General features: G+C 40.0%; 1 protein-coding gene across 7 annotated transcripts in view; it reads left to right on the top strand.

The window, feature by feature from the left end:
• The window catches only part of utrn (utrophin), a 181,694-nt gene extending 159,677 nt beyond the window's left edge, over positions 1-22,017 (top strand). For 5 of the 7 annotated variants that reach the window (XM_067572501.1, XM_067572500.1, XM_067572503.1 and 2 more), the window contains 9 exons: positions 445-483; positions 990-1,055; positions 3,122-3,187; positions 10,937-11,098; positions 13,253-13,490; positions 17,098-17,173; positions 17,403-17,486; positions 18,838-18,863; positions 20,625-22,017. In XM_067572501.1, the coding sequence (XP_067428602.1) occupies positions 445-483; positions 990-1,055; positions 3,122-3,187; positions 10,937-11,098; positions 13,253-13,490; positions 17,098-17,173; positions 17,403-17,486; positions 18,838-18,863; positions 20,625-20,633 (766 nt within the window). In that variant the 3' untranslated portion in view covers positions 20,634-22,017. The remainder of the gene's footprint in view (positions 1-444; positions 484-989; positions 1,056-3,121; positions 3,188-10,936; positions 11,099-13,252; positions 13,491-17,097; positions 17,174-17,402; positions 17,487-18,837; positions 18,864-20,624) is intronic. The other 2 variants (XM_067572502.1, XM_067572504.1) reach the window with 2 other exon arrangements.
• The last annotated feature ends 808 nt before the right edge of the window (positions 22,018-22,825 follow it).

The raw sequence follows: 22,825 nt of genomic DNA, 5'->3' as shown, positions 1-22,825 counted from the left end.
GTGTGACAGTGGCTAAGTCAACTGACTCAACCTTTTTTCTCTGTGAGCTTTCATGCTCTCTCACACACACACACACACACACACCCACCACATGGGTATATTACAGTACGCTGACAGATCCACTTGCCCATTCTGACCCTTTCAAAACTGACTGTCAACCTACAAATTTCCTGTGTCACAAGTTTATTTTGAAGTGGCTTTCAGATAACGTCACAGGGGATACTCACAACCTCATGTGGTGTATTTCAGTGACTGTTTTACACTCTCCTCTGTGTTGAGTCCAGCTGCTCAACTGTTGGATAAACTCAACCTTCCACTTCTTCCTCCACCTGCTGTGTTTTTGGTTCTGACCCGCTGAGTGGATTTGACCCTGAAATGTTTTGTGGTACCTTTATTCCCCTCCCTCCTTCCCTCCCTCCCTCCCTCCCTCCAATTTTCTTACAGTCCCATCACCCTCATCAGCATGTGTCCGGAGCAGTACGAGTGAGTATCTCTGAGCACCAGCAACAACAATCTCGTCTCCAGACTGGAATGCCTTTAAATGACACCTCCTTTTACTCCTTTCTCCCCTTACTCACCTCCCCCTAAGCCCTCACACCAACTAAGCCATGACTGCACTGCATGTTGCCTGCCCGCCTGCCTGCCCGATCCACTGGCTGATCATGCGACAAAAACTCACCCACTGTCCCCTTACCGTCACCTTCTTCTCCTCTTTAAAGCATCCAACTAGCATACAGTTGCTCATCCCAGCAGCCGCTGTCAAAAACCATCCAATCATACCGTAGATCATCCTGCTCTCCTATTTCTCTTTCTAGGATCATCAGATTTGTTTTTAGGTGATGTTGTGAAGGGGCATTAGATTGTACGTGTGTGTGCGCCTGCCTGTTTTGAGCGCGTGTGTGCATGTGCCTGTGAATGTCTGTGTGTGTTAATGAGGTTGTGTGAGCATGCCGAATCTCATTCATCTCCATTACCCCATTCATTTCCAGGCTGTCCCAGTCACCTCAGCTCTCTCATGATGACACCCATTCCAGGATAGAGCAGTATGCCAGCAGGTACGCACCGCATTCTCCAATCATCATCTCATCAGCTCACATGCCCCAGAGCAGACACACCTGTGTGAAGAGTTGCATTTAAATGTTGCACATTTGAAAACTGTTAAAGAGCTTCATTATAGAATGATAAATACACTTTTAAAGGGTCATAACAGTGTTTTTGCTAATGTACTTAAAGCTGTAAATCCAAATTATGTCAAATCTCTTTATCAATTGATCCTGTGCTTCTTGGAGCGGAGACATTACGTTGTGGAAAATTTCCTTTTTTTTCTCCTCTGCTATTCATTCTCATTACACGATGAAACAGATTTTGAAATTACATTGTTAGTTCAAGATCAAACACAAACAAAGCACATTGTGCCAAAATCTATCAAAGAACACTGTTGCTAATTTTGGAAAACTAAATTGACTCTTTTGAGCCGAAACATTAAAGATTCAATCCAAATACAAGTGGAAGGAAATTGCATTTTTTTTCCACGAAGGGGATGAAAAAAGCCTTTATTTATGTGCTAAAAATGTAATATTGAAACCTGTTTCACCATGCAATGACAGTCAAATGAGGGAAGCAAAAATGCTTTTCTCTATTTTCCTTTCATATAGCACCAGAGCCATTATCTGGATTGCTATCATGGCCAACAATCTATACAAAGCAAATGCTCCACAACTGTTCGGTTAACTTAAAATATTGAATCCTGAATGTCAGTCTGAATTTATTAATATATGCATGATGAAAAATGTTGTATTTATAGATATTTTATAACACTGAGTGCAGTGGGAAAATGTTCTTTCTTGGTGTCAGGCAAAGTACAAACAACAACAATCATAAAACAGACTTTTGAACATTGTGTATCTGCTTTTAACTTTGTGCGTGCATATATTAAATGTCAGATGACTGTCAATCTCAGAGAACATGCAGCCACCCACCACTTGGGCTGGTGACATTATGGATTTACTGCTGAGATCAGAGTAGTAACAGATCGGGCTGATAGCTGTTTTCAGCCGCCCACTTCAAATGATCCCGCTGCGTACATCAACACACCCATGTACACAGCTTGCAAGCTGCAGTTAATCATTACTAACATCACCAAAATAATGTTATTCTGTGCTGAGAATGAAAACCTGTCATGTTTGATTTCAAGATAAGCCTGGATATCGAGATCCACAAATTTCACACTAGCACAAATCCCATCTTGTCCCTCGAAAGAATCTCTAACCAGTCCAAAGCTTATCTTCCCCAAAGCGGACAAGGGTTACTTGTGTCAAAACTGAAATGGAACCCAGTGTGTCCTTCCACACAAAGCTTTAATCATGAAGGGTCTTCTGATGTAACCTACTACTGGTCACACACCATTAACCTTCGCTCAGCATTTCTGGCTGCTTTGTTTTATCAGCAACAACAGACATAAACCTAGTGAAAGACTATTTTAACTGAAATACAGACACTGACGTTGTCGATTATATTGTAAGTTATGGATTTGCTTAAAAATGTATGCAATGATGTGATTTAACACATGGAATTCCGACTTAAAAGCTGTCCTGTTCTGTCACTTCCCCTCGTATTTCATCATAAAGGATGGTGTGTGGATCATGCTCTTAATCTGCTGGACAAGCCAGTTGCCTCTCCATTACAGACTTCAGTAAATACAGGCTTTGATCTGGGAAACCAGCCTCATTAGCATGGCTGCTAATGTTTTCCCCACAGCCACATGCTGCTACACACACACAACCACATGTCTCTGCTGTACATGGACGCCTCCACATGCATGCCTACAATGTCTCAAGAAAAATATGCTTGTGCACACGTATACCAGAACATCGTCAAAGTTGCATCAGTCACTGATGTATTTTTGTCATAACTTAGGACCTTTATCATTTATTACCAGCTTGGAGGCTTAACTACATTCACTACATTCTTAAATTTTAATTGGTGTCCTGCTGTGGCACCGACATCCTCATTTGTTGACATGGATGTGTTTTTCATTTTAATGACATGATGACGACTTTTAGATGCTTCAGTTTTAACTGGTAGTTTAAGTTTCAGTCACTGATGAATGTTTATTTCTCAGGTTGGCTCAGATGGAGCGGTCCAATGGCTCTCTGCCCACAGACAGCAGCTCAGCCACAGGAAGCATGTAAGTCACCTTTGGTAATTTCCTACATCGCCCAAAACATGACTACAGTATGTTACCGTCAATCATTGTTTCACAGATTTTATTTTCCAGTTGCTGTAAACGGTTATAGGCCCTGAAACATTTTCTTATAAACAGCTCTATGTTCATAATGTACAGACATATATACATATGCGTTTTTGATTATGCATAATTAACAATGCCCTAATAATGTTTCATTTCAGGGAATTCAGATGAACATTTACTCCAAATAGCAAAATTTGGTCTAAAAGTCAAGTGAAATGTTATTATAATTATTATATTATATATTATTATAATTATAATAATAAAGCATCTCCCTGTGCACTGTTTACCTGCCACAGTGGACCAAAAACATACATGCCTTCAATGTATCAAAACCAGCCAAAGAAATGACAAGGTGGAGTGTGAGAGAATTGAGAAAGGTTTTGGGAGAGCAGAAGAAGTGTGGTGATGTGGTTGAATACAGCAGGAAGGAGTTTTAGAAGAAATGGATTAGAGTGCCAACAATGAGAAGTGAGAGTGATTGGTTTCAGGATGTCTGATAACGGCCCGTTATCTTTGATCAGAGGAGATGAGAACATGGCAAAGAAAGGAAGAAATCACAAGAATGAGGGTAAAAGCTCATGAGGAGCATGAAGTCCCTGTTAGTGTGTGTGTGTGTGTGTGTGTGTGTATGGGGGGGGGGGGGGGGGGGGGGGGTATATGTGTGTAGACGTGTAGATCCTCTGCAGGCCATTTGAGTTGAAGGGTGTATTAGTCTCTTTTCCCAAATGGGATTCTAATCGGCGGAATGAGCTCTTAAGGTTCAAACGCCCTCTAAGCTCATGGCATGAACGCACATGTGTGTTTAAACAGAAACACACACGCACACATTTGTCACTGTGCTTCTTTTGGGAGGGAATTACTTTTCATTCTGCCAGCGTGTTTTGATAAGACTCTTGTGGATCTTCAAGATTTCCCAAATCATAGATCATTATCATAGATTTGCAAGAAATTAGCAAAGTGTGTAGCCATGTGTGTAATATATTTGTGCTTGAGAATGTCACAGGTTTCAGAGAGTAGAAAGTAGCACATAACCAAAAAAAAGTGTGCTTGTAAAAGTGTTGAAGAGTGCACCTGGAGAGCAAAGAGATACACTGCATGACAAGTGAAAGAAAGGGAAAAAAGGTTTCCTTGAAAAATGAATACAGCACAACAGTGGAAATGCACATGGGAAGATGGTTGAAACCTTCATCTTTGGTGAAGATGAAGTGAAGCATCAGTTTCATTCTTTTTGTGGGTTGTATTCTCTGCTGATACAAATGCGTTGTGTGGACCACTGCTCCCACACTTCACCTTCATCTGACCTTGATGCTTGGAATAGCAGTTTTAGAAAACACAAGGTGTTCGATTGAAGACTCCCAAAAGCCGCATTTCTCAGTGCTCACTGCTTTTCAACTGATCAATAGAAAGATAGAAGAATAAGAAGACAAAAAGTGTTGCTGAGCAGGGGAAGGTAGAAAGAGAGGTGGATTTATTTTCCTCTCAAAGCTTTCGTAATGTGGGACAAACACATTATCCCCAGTCCCTCACGCTATTTTGTGCTTTGTATGCTGCCTATTTAAGAGAAGAAGCCATTATCTTTGCCGGCTCTGAAACAAAACTGACGTACGTACACAGAAGAGCAGTAATGAGGTGAGGAAGATGATGGTTTTATGAAGGCTAATGGGTTTAATAGTGGTGGAAAAAAACACCCACCGGGGTCCATTTAGAACATAATCATAGTACTTGTGCTTTCACTCAATTTTACGTGAGTGTAATTTCTGTAAGATTTGCATTCCACTTCCAAACTGCAAAACAACAGCAACAACCACAAAGTAACTGTGAAGATGAATAAATTGCACAAAGAAAAACAAAATTTAAATGCCAGTCACAAAACATCTTTGATAAAAATTGTTTTGTCCTTGCAGCATGAAGCACAATATGGCACTAATGTACTTTATGGTACTTTAAATGTCAAGAAAAATCATGTTTGATGTTGTTCAGCACATCCTTTATTTATCTAAAGTACTTCCTTTTAAAATTCAAAGCCAAATCTGGTTATTATCATGCATAAAATTAATAAGCAACATTTCAATCTGAGACATGATATAAATGTTTATGTATTATAGTCTGAAAGTGTGAATTAATGTGTTAATTAGGAACAAAAATTAACTACATCCAATATATCAGCTGTTGTTTTTCAGTTTTTAATATTATGATTGTCATTGGTGGTTTTGTGGAGGATAATTAACTTATTTGAATGGAGAGCTAGAAAAGTGCCAAAGTCTTTGTGATGAGAATTGGTACTTGTGAAAGCAATCATCATCAGAGCCAGTTAAATGCAGGAGTTAAAGTTCTCAAGCACCATGCCTGTTTTAAATTCATATAATGCTTAATTCAATACATTGTACAAATCTCCTCCTGGACAACTTTTCAGGCTCGCAAATCTTTTTCTTGTTTTAATCCCTGAAAATTTCTTGGGAGTCTGTGATGGGAAAACGTTCTCTTAAATGTTACTGTGCTGCTATAAAATGTCATTCACATTATTTGTGAATGAAGTGTGGGCTGTTTTTTAAAGGCTAGAACCAGCCAGTTGTCCGGTTTTATACACCAAACTGTCAATCTAGCCTTGTTTTTAAGGAAAAATTACCATTGACTTTTCATGTAAAAATAGCAATATTGTGCTTTGTAGATACTACTACAGTAAAATAGCAGACTCAGCCATATCTCAGCTCAAAAAAGCTAAGAAGAAAGTAGTTGATTGTCTTCCATCTCTTTTCTTCTTCAGCCTACAGTTGATTTAACCAAATCCTCTTTATCTGTCACAACACTACATGTGGTTGTTTATGAGGACACACAGACATTTTCCCCATGCTCTACAGGACAGTAGAAGGTGGCTTCTCGGCTGTGTTTGAGCCTATATGGATATGGATGACTGCATTTGCCAAATACATGCATGTTTGGGTTTTGGCTTGTATTTTGTGATGGTTCAAAGCCTGCAAACATTGATGTGCACTGTGCAGTGATATCAGTAATTAGTATGTGTGCATGAGAGAGAGTGCTTGCGATAAAGTGTGTGTGTGTGTGCTTGTGTCATTTTTAACCTGCGTTGCTTTTATCTAAAAGGGAATCCTTAATTAGGAAGTCCGTGTTGCCTGTTTTCTTTGACCTCCAGCCAAAGTGTAGCGTTGCCATCGATGCCTCTGGAAGTCACAGAGGAGCGAGACTCCTCGCTTCCCCTTTTTCACCCAGATGTTTTGTTTGGTTATCTCCTGCTTTCCAGTCTTTCCCCCAGTGCTGTCCCTTTTTTTCTTGTCTTTCATATTTGCCCTTTTATTTCTGCCCCCCCCCCCACCCTTTTAATGTCTCAAGCCTTTTCTTTTTAAACCTCCTCTCCTTTCATCAGTTTTACTTGTAGTCTGATCATGTTTTACCTTTGGGCCGAGGCAACCTTCAGATTAAACAGCAAGCCCAGAAGTAAACAATGAAATATTTTTTGAAGCCCTGCATCAAAAACAACACAACACCTCCTGTAACAGAAGTCGATGGACGTTATTGTGATCAGTCCCCATGTGTGGAATTCCCACAGAAAGTGAGATTTTAACATCTCAACAGAGTCGAGGAATGAAAGACTTGTATCCTCTCCTCTCCCTTCTTTTACCTCTAACAATTTTTTTTCACTCTCATATTCCTTGTTTCTCTTTCCCCCGTTTCTCTTTGTCTTTATCTCTCATTGTTTCTTCCTGAGCTCAGTCTAGGCAGCTGATAACACTATTCAGCTCGAGAGGAGCTGCTCGCTTTGTGATATGTTAGCTAGGCATCAGGCCCAGAGACTATTGTTGCAGGGTAAAGACTGTAAAAGTCCCCTCAGCCGTGTCCTCCGCTCAACCTCACAAAGCACAAACCTCATTTTCACAATGCATTGCAGCTATAGTGAGCTAAGAGCCCCGCCATTCATCACCATTATTCACATTTGATACTCCTTCCACACTGATGCTGTCTTCCTCCGTCGCCTTTCCGTGTCCCTTCATCCTTCCTCCTCTTCCCCCACCACACTGCTTGAGCCCTTTCACCACTTTTCCTCTTTCTCTCAATTTTCCAGAGCAGGTGGTTTGTAAGCTAACCTTACCCCTTGTATTCCCCATTTCCACTTGTAATGATCCCTTTCCTTCTGTCCTCTGGGTTCCCCCCCGCCAGCCATAATGTCCTGCTGCAGCTTCCTGTTGCCAGGGACCAGTCTAATTGGTCACTTAGTTTCTGCCGGACCCCCCATCCCATGGCCCCAGCAGACAAAATTGCCACCAATTTTCAAGTTTCTCTACAGGAACTAATCCTTTTCTTCATCATTCCCGTCTCCCTCGTCACAGCATACCCATATTTCAGAGAGAAATGTACGTGTCTGCGTGGGTATATTGCTGCATGTTGCAGCAGTAGCAGTGTGAAATGTGACTTCCTCTCTCTGCCAGCTTTCTTTATATTATTTATCAGTAACTCAGCAGTGTCAACACGGTCTCAGTCTCCACATTAAACTGAAAATGATGAATAACTATGTATATGTATACATGTATATGAATGTATAAGAGTTTTCAGGGAAATTAAATGTCATGTAAAAACATAAAAAGAGGAAAGACTGCATAAAGAACGTTTTGAAGTAAACAGTGTAAAAGAAAAGACGAGGAGTTGTTACTGTTCACAGGAGATAAAAAGGCAGTGAAATGTTTTTTTTTAGATTAAGGGTGCAGAAAGGTTCGAAACATTTTGAGTTCACTGTTTAGAAAGTTTATTTCATGTCTCTTTCATCATTAGCGCCTTTCATTTTAGAAAAATAAATGAAAGGCTGAATATGACGCAAATCCCATTCTTAAAGAAAAGAACACTCTAAATTTGTACTTCAAATCTCACAAGGCGCTTAATGATAAAAAAACGTTTTTTATTCAGTGTACATGGAGGGTTACTGGATTGGCATTTTGTGTCTTTTGTGTGAAAAGAGGTTAAAAACTCATTCTGTGTACCTTTCATTAACTATCTGTTCCACCCAGTCTTTTGGTCATGAAATAGTATAATTAGTGTCACCTCTTAGAAAGAAAAAGCTTCCTATTTGTAATCTCTCTTATTATGCGAGTAGTGATAATGGCATTCTGAATATTCGCTGAATATTATATTGTCTGCTGTGGTGCAGTTTAAGGGTGACTTATGTAAAACCTGAGACAATTTCAGTTTTCCGTCTTGCTCTCCAGAGCGCATTTGATTAACTTACTCATTATAGCCAAGGATTATGTCCCCAGTTATGGTCTGACCCTGATAAGAGTTTGTGAGCTGAGTTTATTGCAAGTCACGGCATATTTTAAAGCGTGCTCCAAGTACTCGCCGGAATATCACTGATGGATATGGGGCCAAAACTACATTACAGTTTTCACCTATTATAAGTTTATGTGACTAAGATACAGTATTCTGTCCCCTGAAGCAGATTCACTGCACAGCACCAAAAGCAAATTTTGATTCCGCTGATTCTTGATTTTCATGTATGTTCCTGCTATTGTTGATGTGAAAGAAGTAACACCTATTTAAACTAAATTACCTGCCTTTTGATTTGTTTAATAGTTTACGCCCTTTTTTAAGGTAAAATTATTACCCAAACTGTCCGTCATAAACATCAACCACAGTTTACAGACTGACTTCCTGGTTCAACATAACCCACCGCAGTTACTGTAGTTGCACACACACCGTTTTCCTGTGCGATGATGAATTCTAATCAGCATTTCGGGTGCACTAGCTTTTGGTTTTATCTCCAAATAAAATTATTTAATGATTTGGTTTAACTGTTCTCTTGTTTGATTGCCTGACCGCTCGCATTTCCTGCCTTGTTAAACTTTGTCGTGGCATTGTTGCTGTGTTTCAAGGTCTCAATAACTTATTTGGTGAGCAGAATGTTAACATAATCAATTAGAAACAATGACCAAAGCTGCAAAGATTATAACCGAGCAATTTTCCTTTAAATTCATATATTATAGGAAATATTAGCAGACTCAGACTCATAAATTATTTTTGGACTTATGCTGATTAAGACATCATTTTGAATGTTACTTAACTGCAGGATATTAACACCACAGCATGACAGCATCAGTGCTGGAGGACATTTAGACAAGCTGGATCCATGAAGAAATGCCAAAATGGAAGTCAGTAGCGGATATAAAGCTACTCATGGAGCTCTCATGCCACTAAACTTTCTCAGCCAAACTCCATTTCAAGCTGTCAAACTAGCTCTGGAAATGGCAGTCACTTTAGCAATGGAAAGAACTTTTAAATAGCAGACAGCCATTTTTTTTTTTTTTTTTTCATTTCGCACGTGCGGTTGTCAGGTTCTAGTCTGAAAGGCTCAGGTTGTGTTTCAAATGAAGGTGACAGCTGGGCTTTGGCAAGACCTGCCACCCCCTCTCTGATCACCGAGATAGCACATAAAGAGATGGACGTACACACACATACAGATACACAGCAACAAACACCAGCAGCTATTTTTCCCCTCACTCCCCTTATCTTTCCCTCTGTCTGCCAAGCTTTCTCCTCTTTGCTCCTTCCATCTCCTCGCAGCCCTCCCTTTTTCCAGTTATCAGATAGTTGAGACTGATACATCTGTGTTCCACCAGGGATTGTGGAGCTTACAGCATGGCAGACCCACAGTACAATATCTTGTATATCATGGCAGCTACCACAATCTTTGTTTAGATTACGTGCTTGGAGGCTGCTGTTTTTTATTTCTGTTTATAGGAAGCAAGCATTTATCTCAAAAGTCCACCCTGTGCTTTTAAATGTCCTCCATCATAAATTCATTAAAAAGACAAGAAAATACAGTATCAGTCACTGGAACCATGACATTGTGCCACTTCACTGGTGATTTAGAGGGTTACAATTCATCTTCAGCTCTATCCAAAATATAGGGATCTACTATGCTTAAAAAAGCCAGGAGGCACATATTTGAACATTTAAGACAGGAATCTGAATTTTTGGCATCTGTTTTACAATATCAAGAATGATTATGCCATAGAAATACTAAAATAGTAGTAACTAGGCAGCTAACGCTAAAGGAGGAGAGATATAGCAAGTGTCTATGGAAAACCTATCAAGATTGTGGTAATTCAGTTTGTTACATCACAAAAGTAGCTAAATGCAATAAAGAATTATTAAAACACCTAACTCCTGTGGAAGGTAACTAGCTTTAGGATTTAGTGTAGTTAAACTATCTTTAAATCACATATTTAAATGTACTAAACAAAAATTTATGTATTATTGATTTCAGTAAGCTCTAAATATTAATAGTAGACACAAAGACACTAACAAAACAGTTACATTTAATGGCAGTTATAATCAGGCGTAAAATGAAGGCATTACAACCTTTCTGTTACACAGTTTGCTGGCCAGCCCAAAACCTTTAAACCATTTTCCTCAATTTCACTTCTTCTGTAGTTACTCTCTGCATCTGTAGAACAGTCCTGTGTTACATCCATCAATCTGAACCATCAATATGTCCAACCATTCTAATTTTCTATAAGTGGTTACCATAATTCTTCAACTACAATACATTTCTTTCCGTTTTACATCGTTCAAGTGTTGACAAAAGTAACTCCTCCCTAACTGAGCAGAAGGTGAAGTGAACTGGCAAACAGGGACGAGATGTTTTCAACTCATCACATAACTCTGCACCCATTTCCACAGGGATGACGAGCATGCCCTGATCCTGCAGTACTGTCAGACGTTGGGAGGGGAGGGCTCCCCCTGCAGTCAGCCCCAGAGTCCTGCCCAGATCCTACAGGCTGTGGAGAGGGAGGAGAGAGGGGAGCTGGAGCGGATCATAGCTCGCCTAGAGGAGGAGCAGAGGTGGGTGCTCAGGCTTTAGAAATGTCTTAAGAAATTTTAGTGTGAAAAGAAAATATAGTAGAAATTATGAAGTGGAAAAAAATCGTCAAAAATGTGTCAAAATACTTTAAAAAAAACAATGTTTATTTTTATTTTCTTAGTTGCACTTGCTGTTAACTCAAAGCTTGTTGCTCATTTGAATTTACTGTGCTTATTGTCACACTCCAGTGCACAAACCATATACATACACACACTTCCCGTACCCCCTGTCTGTCGCACACGCCAAGTCCTTCCCAGGTTTGATTAGTAAATGGAGATGGCTTAGAGACAGAGTCACGCTACAATCTATTGTTGTAGAGACGCCTTAGCACAGCCAGTAGCTCGACTGGAGTGATTTAACACTGATTACACACATACATACACACAGGCGCTCCGGTAGGCGAGGGAGAGAGAGAGCTTTACTGCCAGCCTCATAAATGCCAACTTAATTAAAGTACTGCAGCTTATGGTTCTGCACTGAGAGAGAGGGTGAGGAGGGAATAAGAAGACATCTTTGGCAGGGGGTCCTTTATGTTTGTCTATCCACTTCAAATAAGATTTTACTGAGGAAGCAGAAAGCAGAGGTAAATATGAGTGTGGTATTTTTGTGCGGCACCCCACTGTGGGGGTTCAGGAAGAAGCTTTGAAGGTTCTGTTTGAGTCATTCTGGGGTGATAATAATAATAATTATAATAATAATAAAAAAATAGACAGAACTGGCAGTTGAACCATGAAAATAAAGCACATCAGTGATATATATTAAAAATATATGCAGTACATACAGATGGGTGACAAATCAAAGGAAAAACCGGTACAGGTCTGAATGCTTGACTCCTACAGTGAGGGGATCCGGTGGCTCTGTTGTGCTATTTTGCTGGCATGGTTTGGGTCCACTTGTCCCCTTTGAGGGAAGGGTCACTGCAAATCAATACAAAGTTATTCTGAGTCATCACCTTTATCCTATGATGAAACATTTCTATCCTGATGGGAGTGGTCTCTTCAAGGATGACAATGCCCCAATTCACAGGGCACGAGGGGTCACTGAATGGTTTCATGAGTGTGAAAATGATGTGAATCATATGCCATAGCCTTCACAGTCACCAGATCTCAACCCATTTGAACACCTATGTGAGATTTTGGACTGACGTGTTAGACAGCGCTCTCCACCACCATCATTAAAACACCAAATGAAGGAATATCTTTTGGTGTTGAATGGTGTTCATCCCTCCAGTAGAGTTCAGAGACTTGTAGAATCAATGCCCAGGTGCATTGAAGCTGTTCTGGTGGCGTGTAGTAGCCCAACACCTTACTAAGACACTTCATGTTGGTTTTTCTTTTCATTTGTCACCCGTCTATATATACAGTATGTAATAATAACAAAAATAAAGCCCAGCTTCCAGGAACACAAGTCTTCTGAAGCCCGTTTATACAAAGCTCCTGGGAATACAACGCTGAGAAGTCAAAGAAGTAAATAAAATATTAAAAACATTATGAGACTCAACAGTAGCACTAAAATAGTACAATGGAACTTAGAATTATATAAGATACCACTATACAGACACATATGCATGTTTATATACAGTATATACATATACACATACTGCACATGTACACACATTATGTATACTGTACATTATTTGTATACATGTACGCTATATACTGTATAGATACATCAATAAATACTGCATGCACAAATTCTGTGCATACAGTATAGTTACACATGCATGAGAGTACATAAACAGACACATACATGACAAATATACACATACATGTACATTCACTTGCATAAACATCTACATATGTAAATTTACACACATAAGAACATGTGTGAACGTAAAGATGTACAGATACATTATAGCATTGCAAACTGTACTGAGCACTGCACTGAATATGGAGAGAATTACCATAAATTCTACCTTCACCTTGAGATTGGGGACAAAGGAAAAACCAACATAAATTGTCTTAATAAGGTGTTGTCACACTACAAGCCACCACACCATCTTCTGTGCTTGAGTGCTCCTTGGCATCGATTCTACAACTTTCTTCCAAAAGACAGTAAGAGAGTGTCATTTATCTGTGTGTCTATGCACGCAAATCTATTTGTGACAGACAAGTGTTGTGTGTCTTCTTTCCCAGGACCCTGCAGAGGGAGTATGAGCAGCTGAAAGAGCAGCATGGCCAGCGAGGGGCCCCTGCTGGAAGCCCCTGGGAGTCGGAGGGCCCCACCGCCCATCCCGATGAGGCAGATCTTCTAGCTGAGGCAAAACTGCTACGACAACACAAGGGCCGCCTGGAGGCCCGCATGCACATCCTGGAGGAACACAACAAACAGCTGGAGTCTCAGCTCCACCGCCTCCGACAGCTATTGCATCAGGTGACACACTTAGACCAATCTGGCGGACAGTTTTATCCCAACCCGCAGGTTACGGCTGAGAGGAGGCAGTGATAGATTTTCATAGATTTGTACTTTTCCATTTGTTTTTGTGTTGTTGTGGACTGTTCCCTGACGACTGCAAAGTGAACTGATCAAAATTGATTCAAACAGGCCATTTGCAGAAAGAACAGCTGTAGTGTTGGTGCTTAACAGACAGAAAACAACAAATACAGTCGATGTTGCCTACGAATGCACTTAAAACCTGAAGTAGCAGAATCACATTTATGTGATATAAATGCAAGTAACCAGCATTTGTCACTTTCAACAAGAGGACTTCAGCTTTTAAAGTAACATGAGACAACTAACATTTTTAATACAGCAAGGACAGTATATACAGCAAATAAAGGATTGATGATTACTGCTTAATGGCAACCTAATAGGACCAATTCTTGTAGCAGTTTGCACGGGTGATTTAATTACACGTACTTCATAGATAAATTAAATTATTTTTTCCAGATGACCCTGTTTCTACAGTCGTAAATTCTTATTTTAGCTCCACACATGCACAACTGTAATTTTAAGTTTATTTCCCATAAGTTGACTTTTCTTTTAGTTCATTAGGCTTGTGATTGTGGAGCAGCAGGGCAGTAATCACGGTTCAGACTCACAAACCAGCTGGCAGGGCTGTTTCAATGCAACTCATACAATAGAAAATAAAACATGTTAAAATGCAGCCCTGATGCAGAACGCTCTCAAAGGAATCTTTCAAAGTCATTTAAATAAATCACCAACATAAATATGTACTTGTGCACCTATTAACTCCTCACATAAACATCCACATATCTATAGGTAAAAATCTAGTTTTTTTTTTCCGTAGTTAGTTCTGCCCTTGAATAATAAAAACTACTCCTCAACACTCAGATTAGATCCTAATCACATTATTAGCATTCCATCCAGGAGTCCGGCATCCGTCTCCAGTCCCTCTATCAATAACTTACAGATTTGTTTATGCTCGGCCTAATTGCTCACTGAGGTTGGATTGTTTGTGCCTAGTGAGAAATACACAACCCTCAAGCCAAACAAACAGCGAGCCCGACAAATCAGACTGAGCAAACACAGGGGCAGGTATTGGAAGCACAGTAATAACTCACAACAAATATGGCCTGAGGAAGGCAGTTGACGTGACTCGGCAGTTTTTTAATGGATGAAGATTAACATTTTGACAAAAAAGTTATTTATGCTACCACCCTGCACTGAACTGGAGGTTTCACCTCATATTTTTAATAGCAGAAATATAGTTGTTATAGTGATTTGTATCTACAGTATGTCTGTTGAAATTTTGGACAGTGGAAACAATGCCACAATTTAAAAATACTACATTATAAGTAAAACTCTTGCATTCAGAATATTAGTAAAAATGCAAATGAACAACAATTGTACCAAGAGTATCAAAAGTAAAAGCAGCAGCAGCATTGCCCTTGTCAGTGTTTTATCATCATATATTTTATTATTGGCTAGTTATTACAGATGTAATAATGTTTCAGAAACATTTAACTGATGTATTTGATTGTAAAAATATATTTTAACCACAGACATTCTGTAGATAATGTAGATTAATCTATAGCAATATGTCATATTTTAAAAACTAGGAGAGCCACTGATACTTAACACATATAACAGTACCAATAAGACATATTTGTTTGGTCTCAAGGCTTTGATTTTACCTTAAAACCATCATCAGGAGCAGTTTGATGTCAGGAATCAGCTCTAATAGATACCTATTGTGTCAGCTGATGGCATCAATTAGTCACAGTCCTACACAGCTTTTAAGATATACATAAACATCAAAACATACTAACATTCAAAGCTCAGTCCTCTCATCCATGCTGTGTTTTTGATTTTCCTCAGCTTCCTCGAGTTTTATTTGGTTTGTTTTATTTAATGATGACTTAACTCACAGTATCACTCGATGGTATTTAAATTCCTCTCTGCTGATTGAATGCCTCTCAAGCTTTAGCATGTAACATCCTGTATGTTTATTGTACTCATGAAGTAAAGTGATTCTGATGCTGATTCTGAAAGAGAAAAACAAACTGACACACACAACTACCTGCATGCACACAAACACCCCCACGTTAAATAAGAACTTCTGTTGTCTGACATTTAAGTCCCTGCAGTCCTGACAGTATGTCAGCATGTGTTTCTGTCAATCTCAGCGTTACTGCCAAGCTGCAGAGTAATAAAGCCAGCCATCTTGATGGCATGAATTAAATTCACATTCCTAACTAAAGCCCTGACCTTAGCTATTCTAAGATGAGCCTCAAGACGATGGTTGCACTCTAGAGACATTTCCAACGTGTAAGCGCCTGGGGCCCCAGGAGATGAAGGAGAAGAAGAAGAAGAAGAGGGGTGATGAGGGAGGGCAACACTGATTTTGGTTTTCTTGCAGTTGAAAGCTAAAGGGAATATGGGACTCTGCTGCAAATGTCACTGGACATCAAGTGTTCGCTTCAGTGCATCAGAGCAACAGAGCATGTTTTCACCAATTGATAAACTGTACACAGTACTTTAGTTACAAACTCCTCATGTTTTGATTGATTGAGATACTGTTCTGTCATATTTTTTTGGAGTAACTGGGCTGTTCTTCTGTCAGTGTGTGACAAATTCACTGATAAATGCTGCATCAGACTTTTCTTATCAGCCATGACTTGAATCTCTCTCATATATTTGTTTATTTATATAAATAATAATGAAAAAATTGGATTACACATGATCAGTTTATCTGTAAATCTCTGTCTACACAGCTAAATTCTCCCCCTTTGCCTGAAGTGGTCTTTTCACTGATACCCCAGACATCTTGGGGTTTTCTGGAGGCCACAGTTGTGCATGAGCTTCTTCCTCTTGTACGGCTGATGCAACCGCAGCCTTGGCCTCTCTCCGCTCCATTTCTTCAACTGTATACTCTGGCTCGAATAAATACGGCTGAATATTTGAGTCAGCCAAAATACTGTAAAATGTGTCCTCATCCATAACATCCTCTGCACTCATATTTTGGGATGCCATTTTCACTGTTGGAAACGTACGTAGCTAGTTTGCAATACAAGTGAAGAGAACAAGGAAGTTTTGTTTCTTAGCGGCATCTAAAGACCCCTGGCTACCTAGAGGTGGAGACTAGAAATCCAAGCTGAATTAGTCTGTAGTTCTTCTCCCAACTATGTCACTGTACACGTCAAATGACGGTAGTGGTGCCATTAAAACAACAGATTTTGCAGCTGCACCAGAGGGACACAGAGAACTTTGGCAACAACTGCAGGCGTTTTTTGTTTTTCACACTATATCCTTAATTCAGATAGCTAGAGATAAGGTTGAAAATGGGCAAAATGGTCCTTTAACATTGGCAGTGACACATTTGTGACAAATGTTTTTCTAGACATGACAACAGCTTCATTGTGCTGCCCTCTGGTATTCACACGCCTCAGCCTGTCGTTGTCAAGCTAATTTGGAAGTTGTCACAAGCCAGCGGGATTCCAAGCGGAATAATTATGTTATAGTAATGGACTTTTCTTTTTTTTTTCTCTCTCTCTCTTTGTTTCTCTCTCTCTCTTAGCCGGAGGTGGACTTAAGGATAAATGGAGTGTCCTCTCCCACGGTGCAAGATCGAGGGCCACTCACTGACAACTCAGGTGAGACACTCAAGTTTTAAAAAGACTTTAAATACTCAGACAGAACCATTCAATCACTATCATGAAAGCTCCAAGCATTTTTACAACATTTAGCAAGAGAAAAAAGTTTAAACATTGCTCACAACATAGAAAACGATCTCACGCTGTCTCTTTGCAAATGGAAACTTGTTGCTCACCCGACTAAAGTGTGTGTGACTGAAAATCGACCTCTGTGCATGTGTGTGTTCAGATGAGCTGTTGGACTCCCACAACAGCAGCTCTGACCTGGCAGATGTAATGGAGCAGATTAACAACTCCTTCCCTGCATGCAGTCGTAAGTTTCCCACTCCTCCTCCTCATCCTCGTCCTCCTCCTCCTCCTCCTCTTCTCTCCCACCGTGTCTTCCCAGCCTGTGAGGACAGATTTGTGTTTGTCCACAAGGTCGCTGGTCAGCACAAAAATTGTGTCACTTGTGCATGTTGTGCATGTTTGTACTTTATCCCTCACAATGAGGATTCTTGTGTAACTTTTGGTTTCAGATTTCATACCAGTTACAAAAATGTTAAAAAATTGCTGTTGTAAGTGTTGACCTTCACCACTATTATCTTACATTTTACACATCATACATCATTTTAAGATTAATAATAAACTGGAATCCATGTGAACTTTGCCAGTGTTTGAAACTTTTGAAATTGCAAGTTAGAGACATTTTTTATAGGGTTCACTGTGCCAGCGCCCTGTGATGTAGCAACAAGGAATGAAATTCAAACTAAAAATTTAGGCTTTGGAAAAACGGTGGTACTTTTCTGATACAATCATCATAATCTGAAGTTTCAACTAGACTCATCTTCCAACTTCCGATTGTCTCCTTTACTCTCACTGCTTTCGTTGATTCTTCTGTCTTTTCCTTTCCTTCCTCTTTCTCCTCCTCTCACACTCCTGCTGAGCATCTATCATTTCTCTTTGCCTCATACTGTTATCCAGCTCTGTGTGTGTGTGTGTGTGTGTGTGTGCTGTGAAGTGCCATGTTTGAATGAAAGCAGCTCGAGCAGCTATGCACTCGTCTGTAGTCATGAATTCGAAAGGTCTTATTCTGTATTTCAGTGAAGAGTGGTATATAGAGTGTGCTTTTTTTCAAAAAAAAAAAGTGTAATCATTGTTTATGTAGTGCACGCAGCTTCCTCTTTGAGGTTTTGATTCTTAGTTAATGAAATGCTCTCTCACACACATAGATTTTAAATAGAGCCTTAAGGTTTTTTTGGATCATCATTTAAATTTGGTATTTGATATGATCAGACCTTATACCCTCATTACTCTTTATAGTGGAATATGGAAGAATATCAACCTCTGGGGATGTTTCTCAAATGAAAAATAAATAAAAATGTTCGAATTGCAAGTTAGAGCTCACTGACTTTAAATTGCATTCGAATTTTTTCGAGTCAAAACTCCCGTGAGGGCTTTAGTTAAAAATCCATTCTAATCTGGCAGACGCTCCCACGTTATTAGCATTTGGTTACTGCACAGCTCCAAGGCAGCGGGACTGAGCGGCACAGAGCTGATTGTGTGCATGAATATGTGGGAGGGACCCAGAGGCTGATAATTTAGTGTAGACTTATAAAACACAGATAAACTGGGGAGTTCAAGTGTTAAACTACTCTATTGTCTCTTTGTTTTGTCTCCCACAGCCTCAAGCCTCTCCTCCAGACCACAGGTAAGATGAAGTCCTTTCACACTTGTGGATACACAACAGTAAGACTCTCTGTAAATCATGTCTGTGTATTTGGAGCTTCTTTTTCTTTCTTTTCTGCTCCATCCTGCATTTTTGCTGCTCACTACTTAAGTAATTGGTAATGGTGAGAAAAGTTGGAGCAGAGCGACATTTTCGAGGTAATTACAGGTGCTGCCACCTGCCTCAGCTCCCCACTTTCTGTGGCCTGTGAGAAAGAGACTCCACTGATATCAGACAGAATTGTCAACTCGTTACACTCCATTTCCATCTTCAGTCTGACATTGCCTCCACTCTAACCGATTTCTGTAGGGGAGGGGGATTTGATTTGATCACTGCTAAACGCTCCAGGTGGTGGTGATGTGGTGGTACTGTGAGTTGAGCGGTGCTTGGTTTTGGCTCATCAGTTTTCAACATGGTGGCTGGGTCACATTTCTCATATCATAGCTAAAAGGTACAGAGAAATATGTTTCTGAAAACATTTGAGGCAAGAAATAAGCAATGCAGTAACAGAATCTTGATTAATATTTAATCAGCACCGCCTAGTTTTACTCCTCCTGCGTCGTTGTGACGCACACAGCTTGACAACGGCATTAGTCCCGCCCATGGCGCTGATTGGCTAATCGTTAGCCCCCCCGCAGAGCTCATTGGATCGATCGCTCTTTCAACCAAGAAATCGCTGTTTCATGTCATAAGGCCAGACCAGAATCAGTCAACTGGACTCAGAGGAGTGGATTCAAAGGCCTGGAACCAGGCAAGAAAGAGATGGCTAATGGATCTCTGGGGAGCGCTGTTAGCGGCTCCTCTCATTCCCCCGTCTGAGGCCAAAGTGCATTTTGGGACAGAGGTGTTGTTGAAAGCTGTTGCCACTGACGTCCTCCCACCGTAATTATTTGCCCTGCTCCGGCGCTCCTCTTCTCACTCCATTCCCCCTTTTCTCTCGCTGTCTGTTTAAACTGCTCAGCTTGTCTCTCCACACACAGCTAATACCTTTACACGCTAGTTCAGCTGCCTATTTGCTATGAATCCATTTGGGGTGACTGTTGCAAAACAGATACATATTTTCCCTTTGATTTCTTCTTTCATCTTTGAATACCATTGCACTCCGAGTGATTGCTCTCAGCATTATACACCTCTAAATTTAATTTAAGTCAGATCAAGTTTATCATGATACTGTATAATGCCCGTAATATGCACTTTGTATTCAGTACAAGCAGGAAATTATGTGAACCACACTTCTTACATCTCCTCAGTCATCCTTTCACTCTTTCCTTTTTTTCATTGTCCTTGGCAAACATCGTTCCTTACAGTTTCTGTTGCTTGTCACGCAACGGCATGGGTGAATAGGTTTGAGCTCCTAATTCCATTTCTAAGAAGACAGCTATGTTTTGTAAAATCTCCCCTGAATGCTTCATGCCCGCCTCCTCCCTTTCCTCCACACCGGGCTCCTAATGGACTGTAACTGGCTTGAGGGACTGCAGTCCATTTACCAGCTTTCAAACCCGATTACTTTGTTCGAACCTCTGAAATTTTCAAACAATGATGTCTTGATGAAGAGAAATGAGGCGGGTTCACCTGCTGCACTTGGACTTAGGAGAAAAAGATACTGTAGAAGTTCTAACTTTCAGTGGTTCTACTGAAATCCAGACACACGCCTCCTGTAGTTTTGTTTTGTTGGCATATTTGTAGGCGTTTTCTGATCCAGTGTGATTATTTAATGTTTCTGTACTTTATTTTGTTTTGCAGGTGATGTGAAGACTGTCACCACGGAGGATGGCGTGTGTTTGTGCGTGCACACATGTGAGTGTGCAAGAGCTTGAAGAGACAGCACCATTCCCAAACAAACAACTCCTGACCCTAAATCCCAAAGACGCACAGGACCAGACAACTTAACTACTTTTACCACCTTGTCTTGTACTATGCAAACTGTACATTTTATGAACTGTAGATTGTACCTGAACTTGGTTCAACATTTGTCAGTGATTTGTTTAGATATGCAGATGAGTATATGGACACGGGGCTTTGTATAGTAAAATATGCTTTTTTTTTTGTTTTTCAGAGGGTGCATTGGGATTTGTGTTTTGATCTTGTTAAGTTCTGCCTTCACTGGGAATCAAACTGTTACATTTGTTTTTGTCATTCCACTGCTTTGTACCCTCCAGCCCCCAGTTTCTATCATTTGTCAATGGAAATAGCCACAAATTCCAAGTTTGTTCCAAGTGTGGGAGCACGCACAGCTCAAAGGATCATGATGTAAACTGTCTCTTCTGAAAGCGTCTGTTTTGTTTTGAAGATCTATCTTGTAGCATGCTTGATGTCAAGTTCCCCTTTAAAGCATTGATATGCCGGCAGACTTTGTGTTAACTGCGATTTGTTAATGTTAACTTTAACCCCTTCTGTGCCTATACAGTTTGTCATTCCATGTGTGGAAGACAGAGACGAGAGTTGATGAGTAAAAAGTGGGATTGTGTATAAAGAGAGAAGTTTTGGAAAATATAGATTTAAATCTGAATTTGGGTTTGTAAGAGGCCTGCAGTCATTATGTAGAATAGTTTTTTTTAAAGATATATGTTCAGAAATCAGAGGAAAGCCATGATTGCCTTGCTACCTCAGACTCATAGACACAGCTTTGTTTTTGTGGTTCGTAAACTTGTTTAAAACAATTGTGATCATTTACAGAACATGTACAACCTGGTTTAGCATTCAAAGCTTTTGCTTACTGTATTGGTGTACACTGCAATGAGGAGATACCAAGTAAAAAAAAAGAGTTACTATTACTGTACCACAATGGGTCTGTGGCCTGCTGAAGCTAGCCGCCCGTAATGATGAGTATTACTTTATCTGTTGTTGGTTTTTCCACTGGCCTTCTAGCACTGGTCACTCACTGCGTTGTGTTGTTGTGCTATATGCTATCCTGTAAAACTTGTGAGACTGAACAACACTACTATAACCTCCTCTGACTGTAGACTGGTGATGATGATGATGATGTTGGTGATGATTTTACTGATTACAATCATGATGAACCGTACCATGGCAGAACTGTGTCGTTTCTCCTGAGGTATGTAAAATAGATTGACCACACTACGTGTAATATGGCTACGTTGTTTTATTCTAAATAAAAATTTTTATAACAAGTACACATCACCCTCTGAAGTTATTTGTTTACCTAATGTGTCTGCAATTCAATTTTAATGTTGACTTCAGCACAAGTAGGCCTTGAATGTCATTGTGTAGCTGTACATTTTGTAAAAGTACCAACCACTGAAATTAAATCACACCTTAAAAGCTTTTATCTCCATTTGTTACATTTTTTGGACTGTAATGGTTGAATGATGCTGTGAATATTTAAAGGTAATATAGATGAATCACTGAATTTCATAAACACTGATCAGAAATTCATCCCACTAGTTCAAGTGTTTTCATATGCAGTGCTTGCCCTTCATTTAAAAGTATCTTAAGCTCCCACCTGGTTTGAGGAATATAGGCCTCATTACTGCAAACTCCTGTGTCATCCAGCCAGGACTGTAGCATAATTATCTATCAAAGGAATTGATCACACAGTAAGAGGCTGCATCATTATTACATGTTTGCAGAGCTGTAACCGAAAACTCCAAATGAATGATGAAAGGTAATCAGCCTCTTCACTACGGCCCTTCAAACACACTTTGGTCATTTTCGTGGCTGTTTTGCATTAATTATCCCACCTTTCTTGAAGATTGTGTGATGTGCGATTAAAGACACTTACCTTTGGCTTGCTCGGCTGTTCTGTCCCCTGTTGCTGGTCACGAATCACATCTGACTGCACAAGTGATTTCATGGTCTAAAATCTGCTCAATTTAGCAACCTGTCAGATGAAATTATGTCTCAACATGTACTCTTCAGGCTGCAGTTATTAGACTGCACCAAACTCAAATGGGTTTGTTTCCTTCCTTTATTGGCTCCTTCCT

Source organism: Thunnus thynnus, chromosome 18, assembly GCF_963924715.1.
Source record: "Thunnus thynnus chromosome 18, fThuThy2.1, whole genome shotgun sequence".
NCBI lineage: Eukaryota > Metazoa > Chordata > Actinopteri > Scombriformes > Scombridae > Thunnus > Thunnus thynnus.
This window is presented reverse-complemented; position numbering and strand designations above follow the sequence as displayed.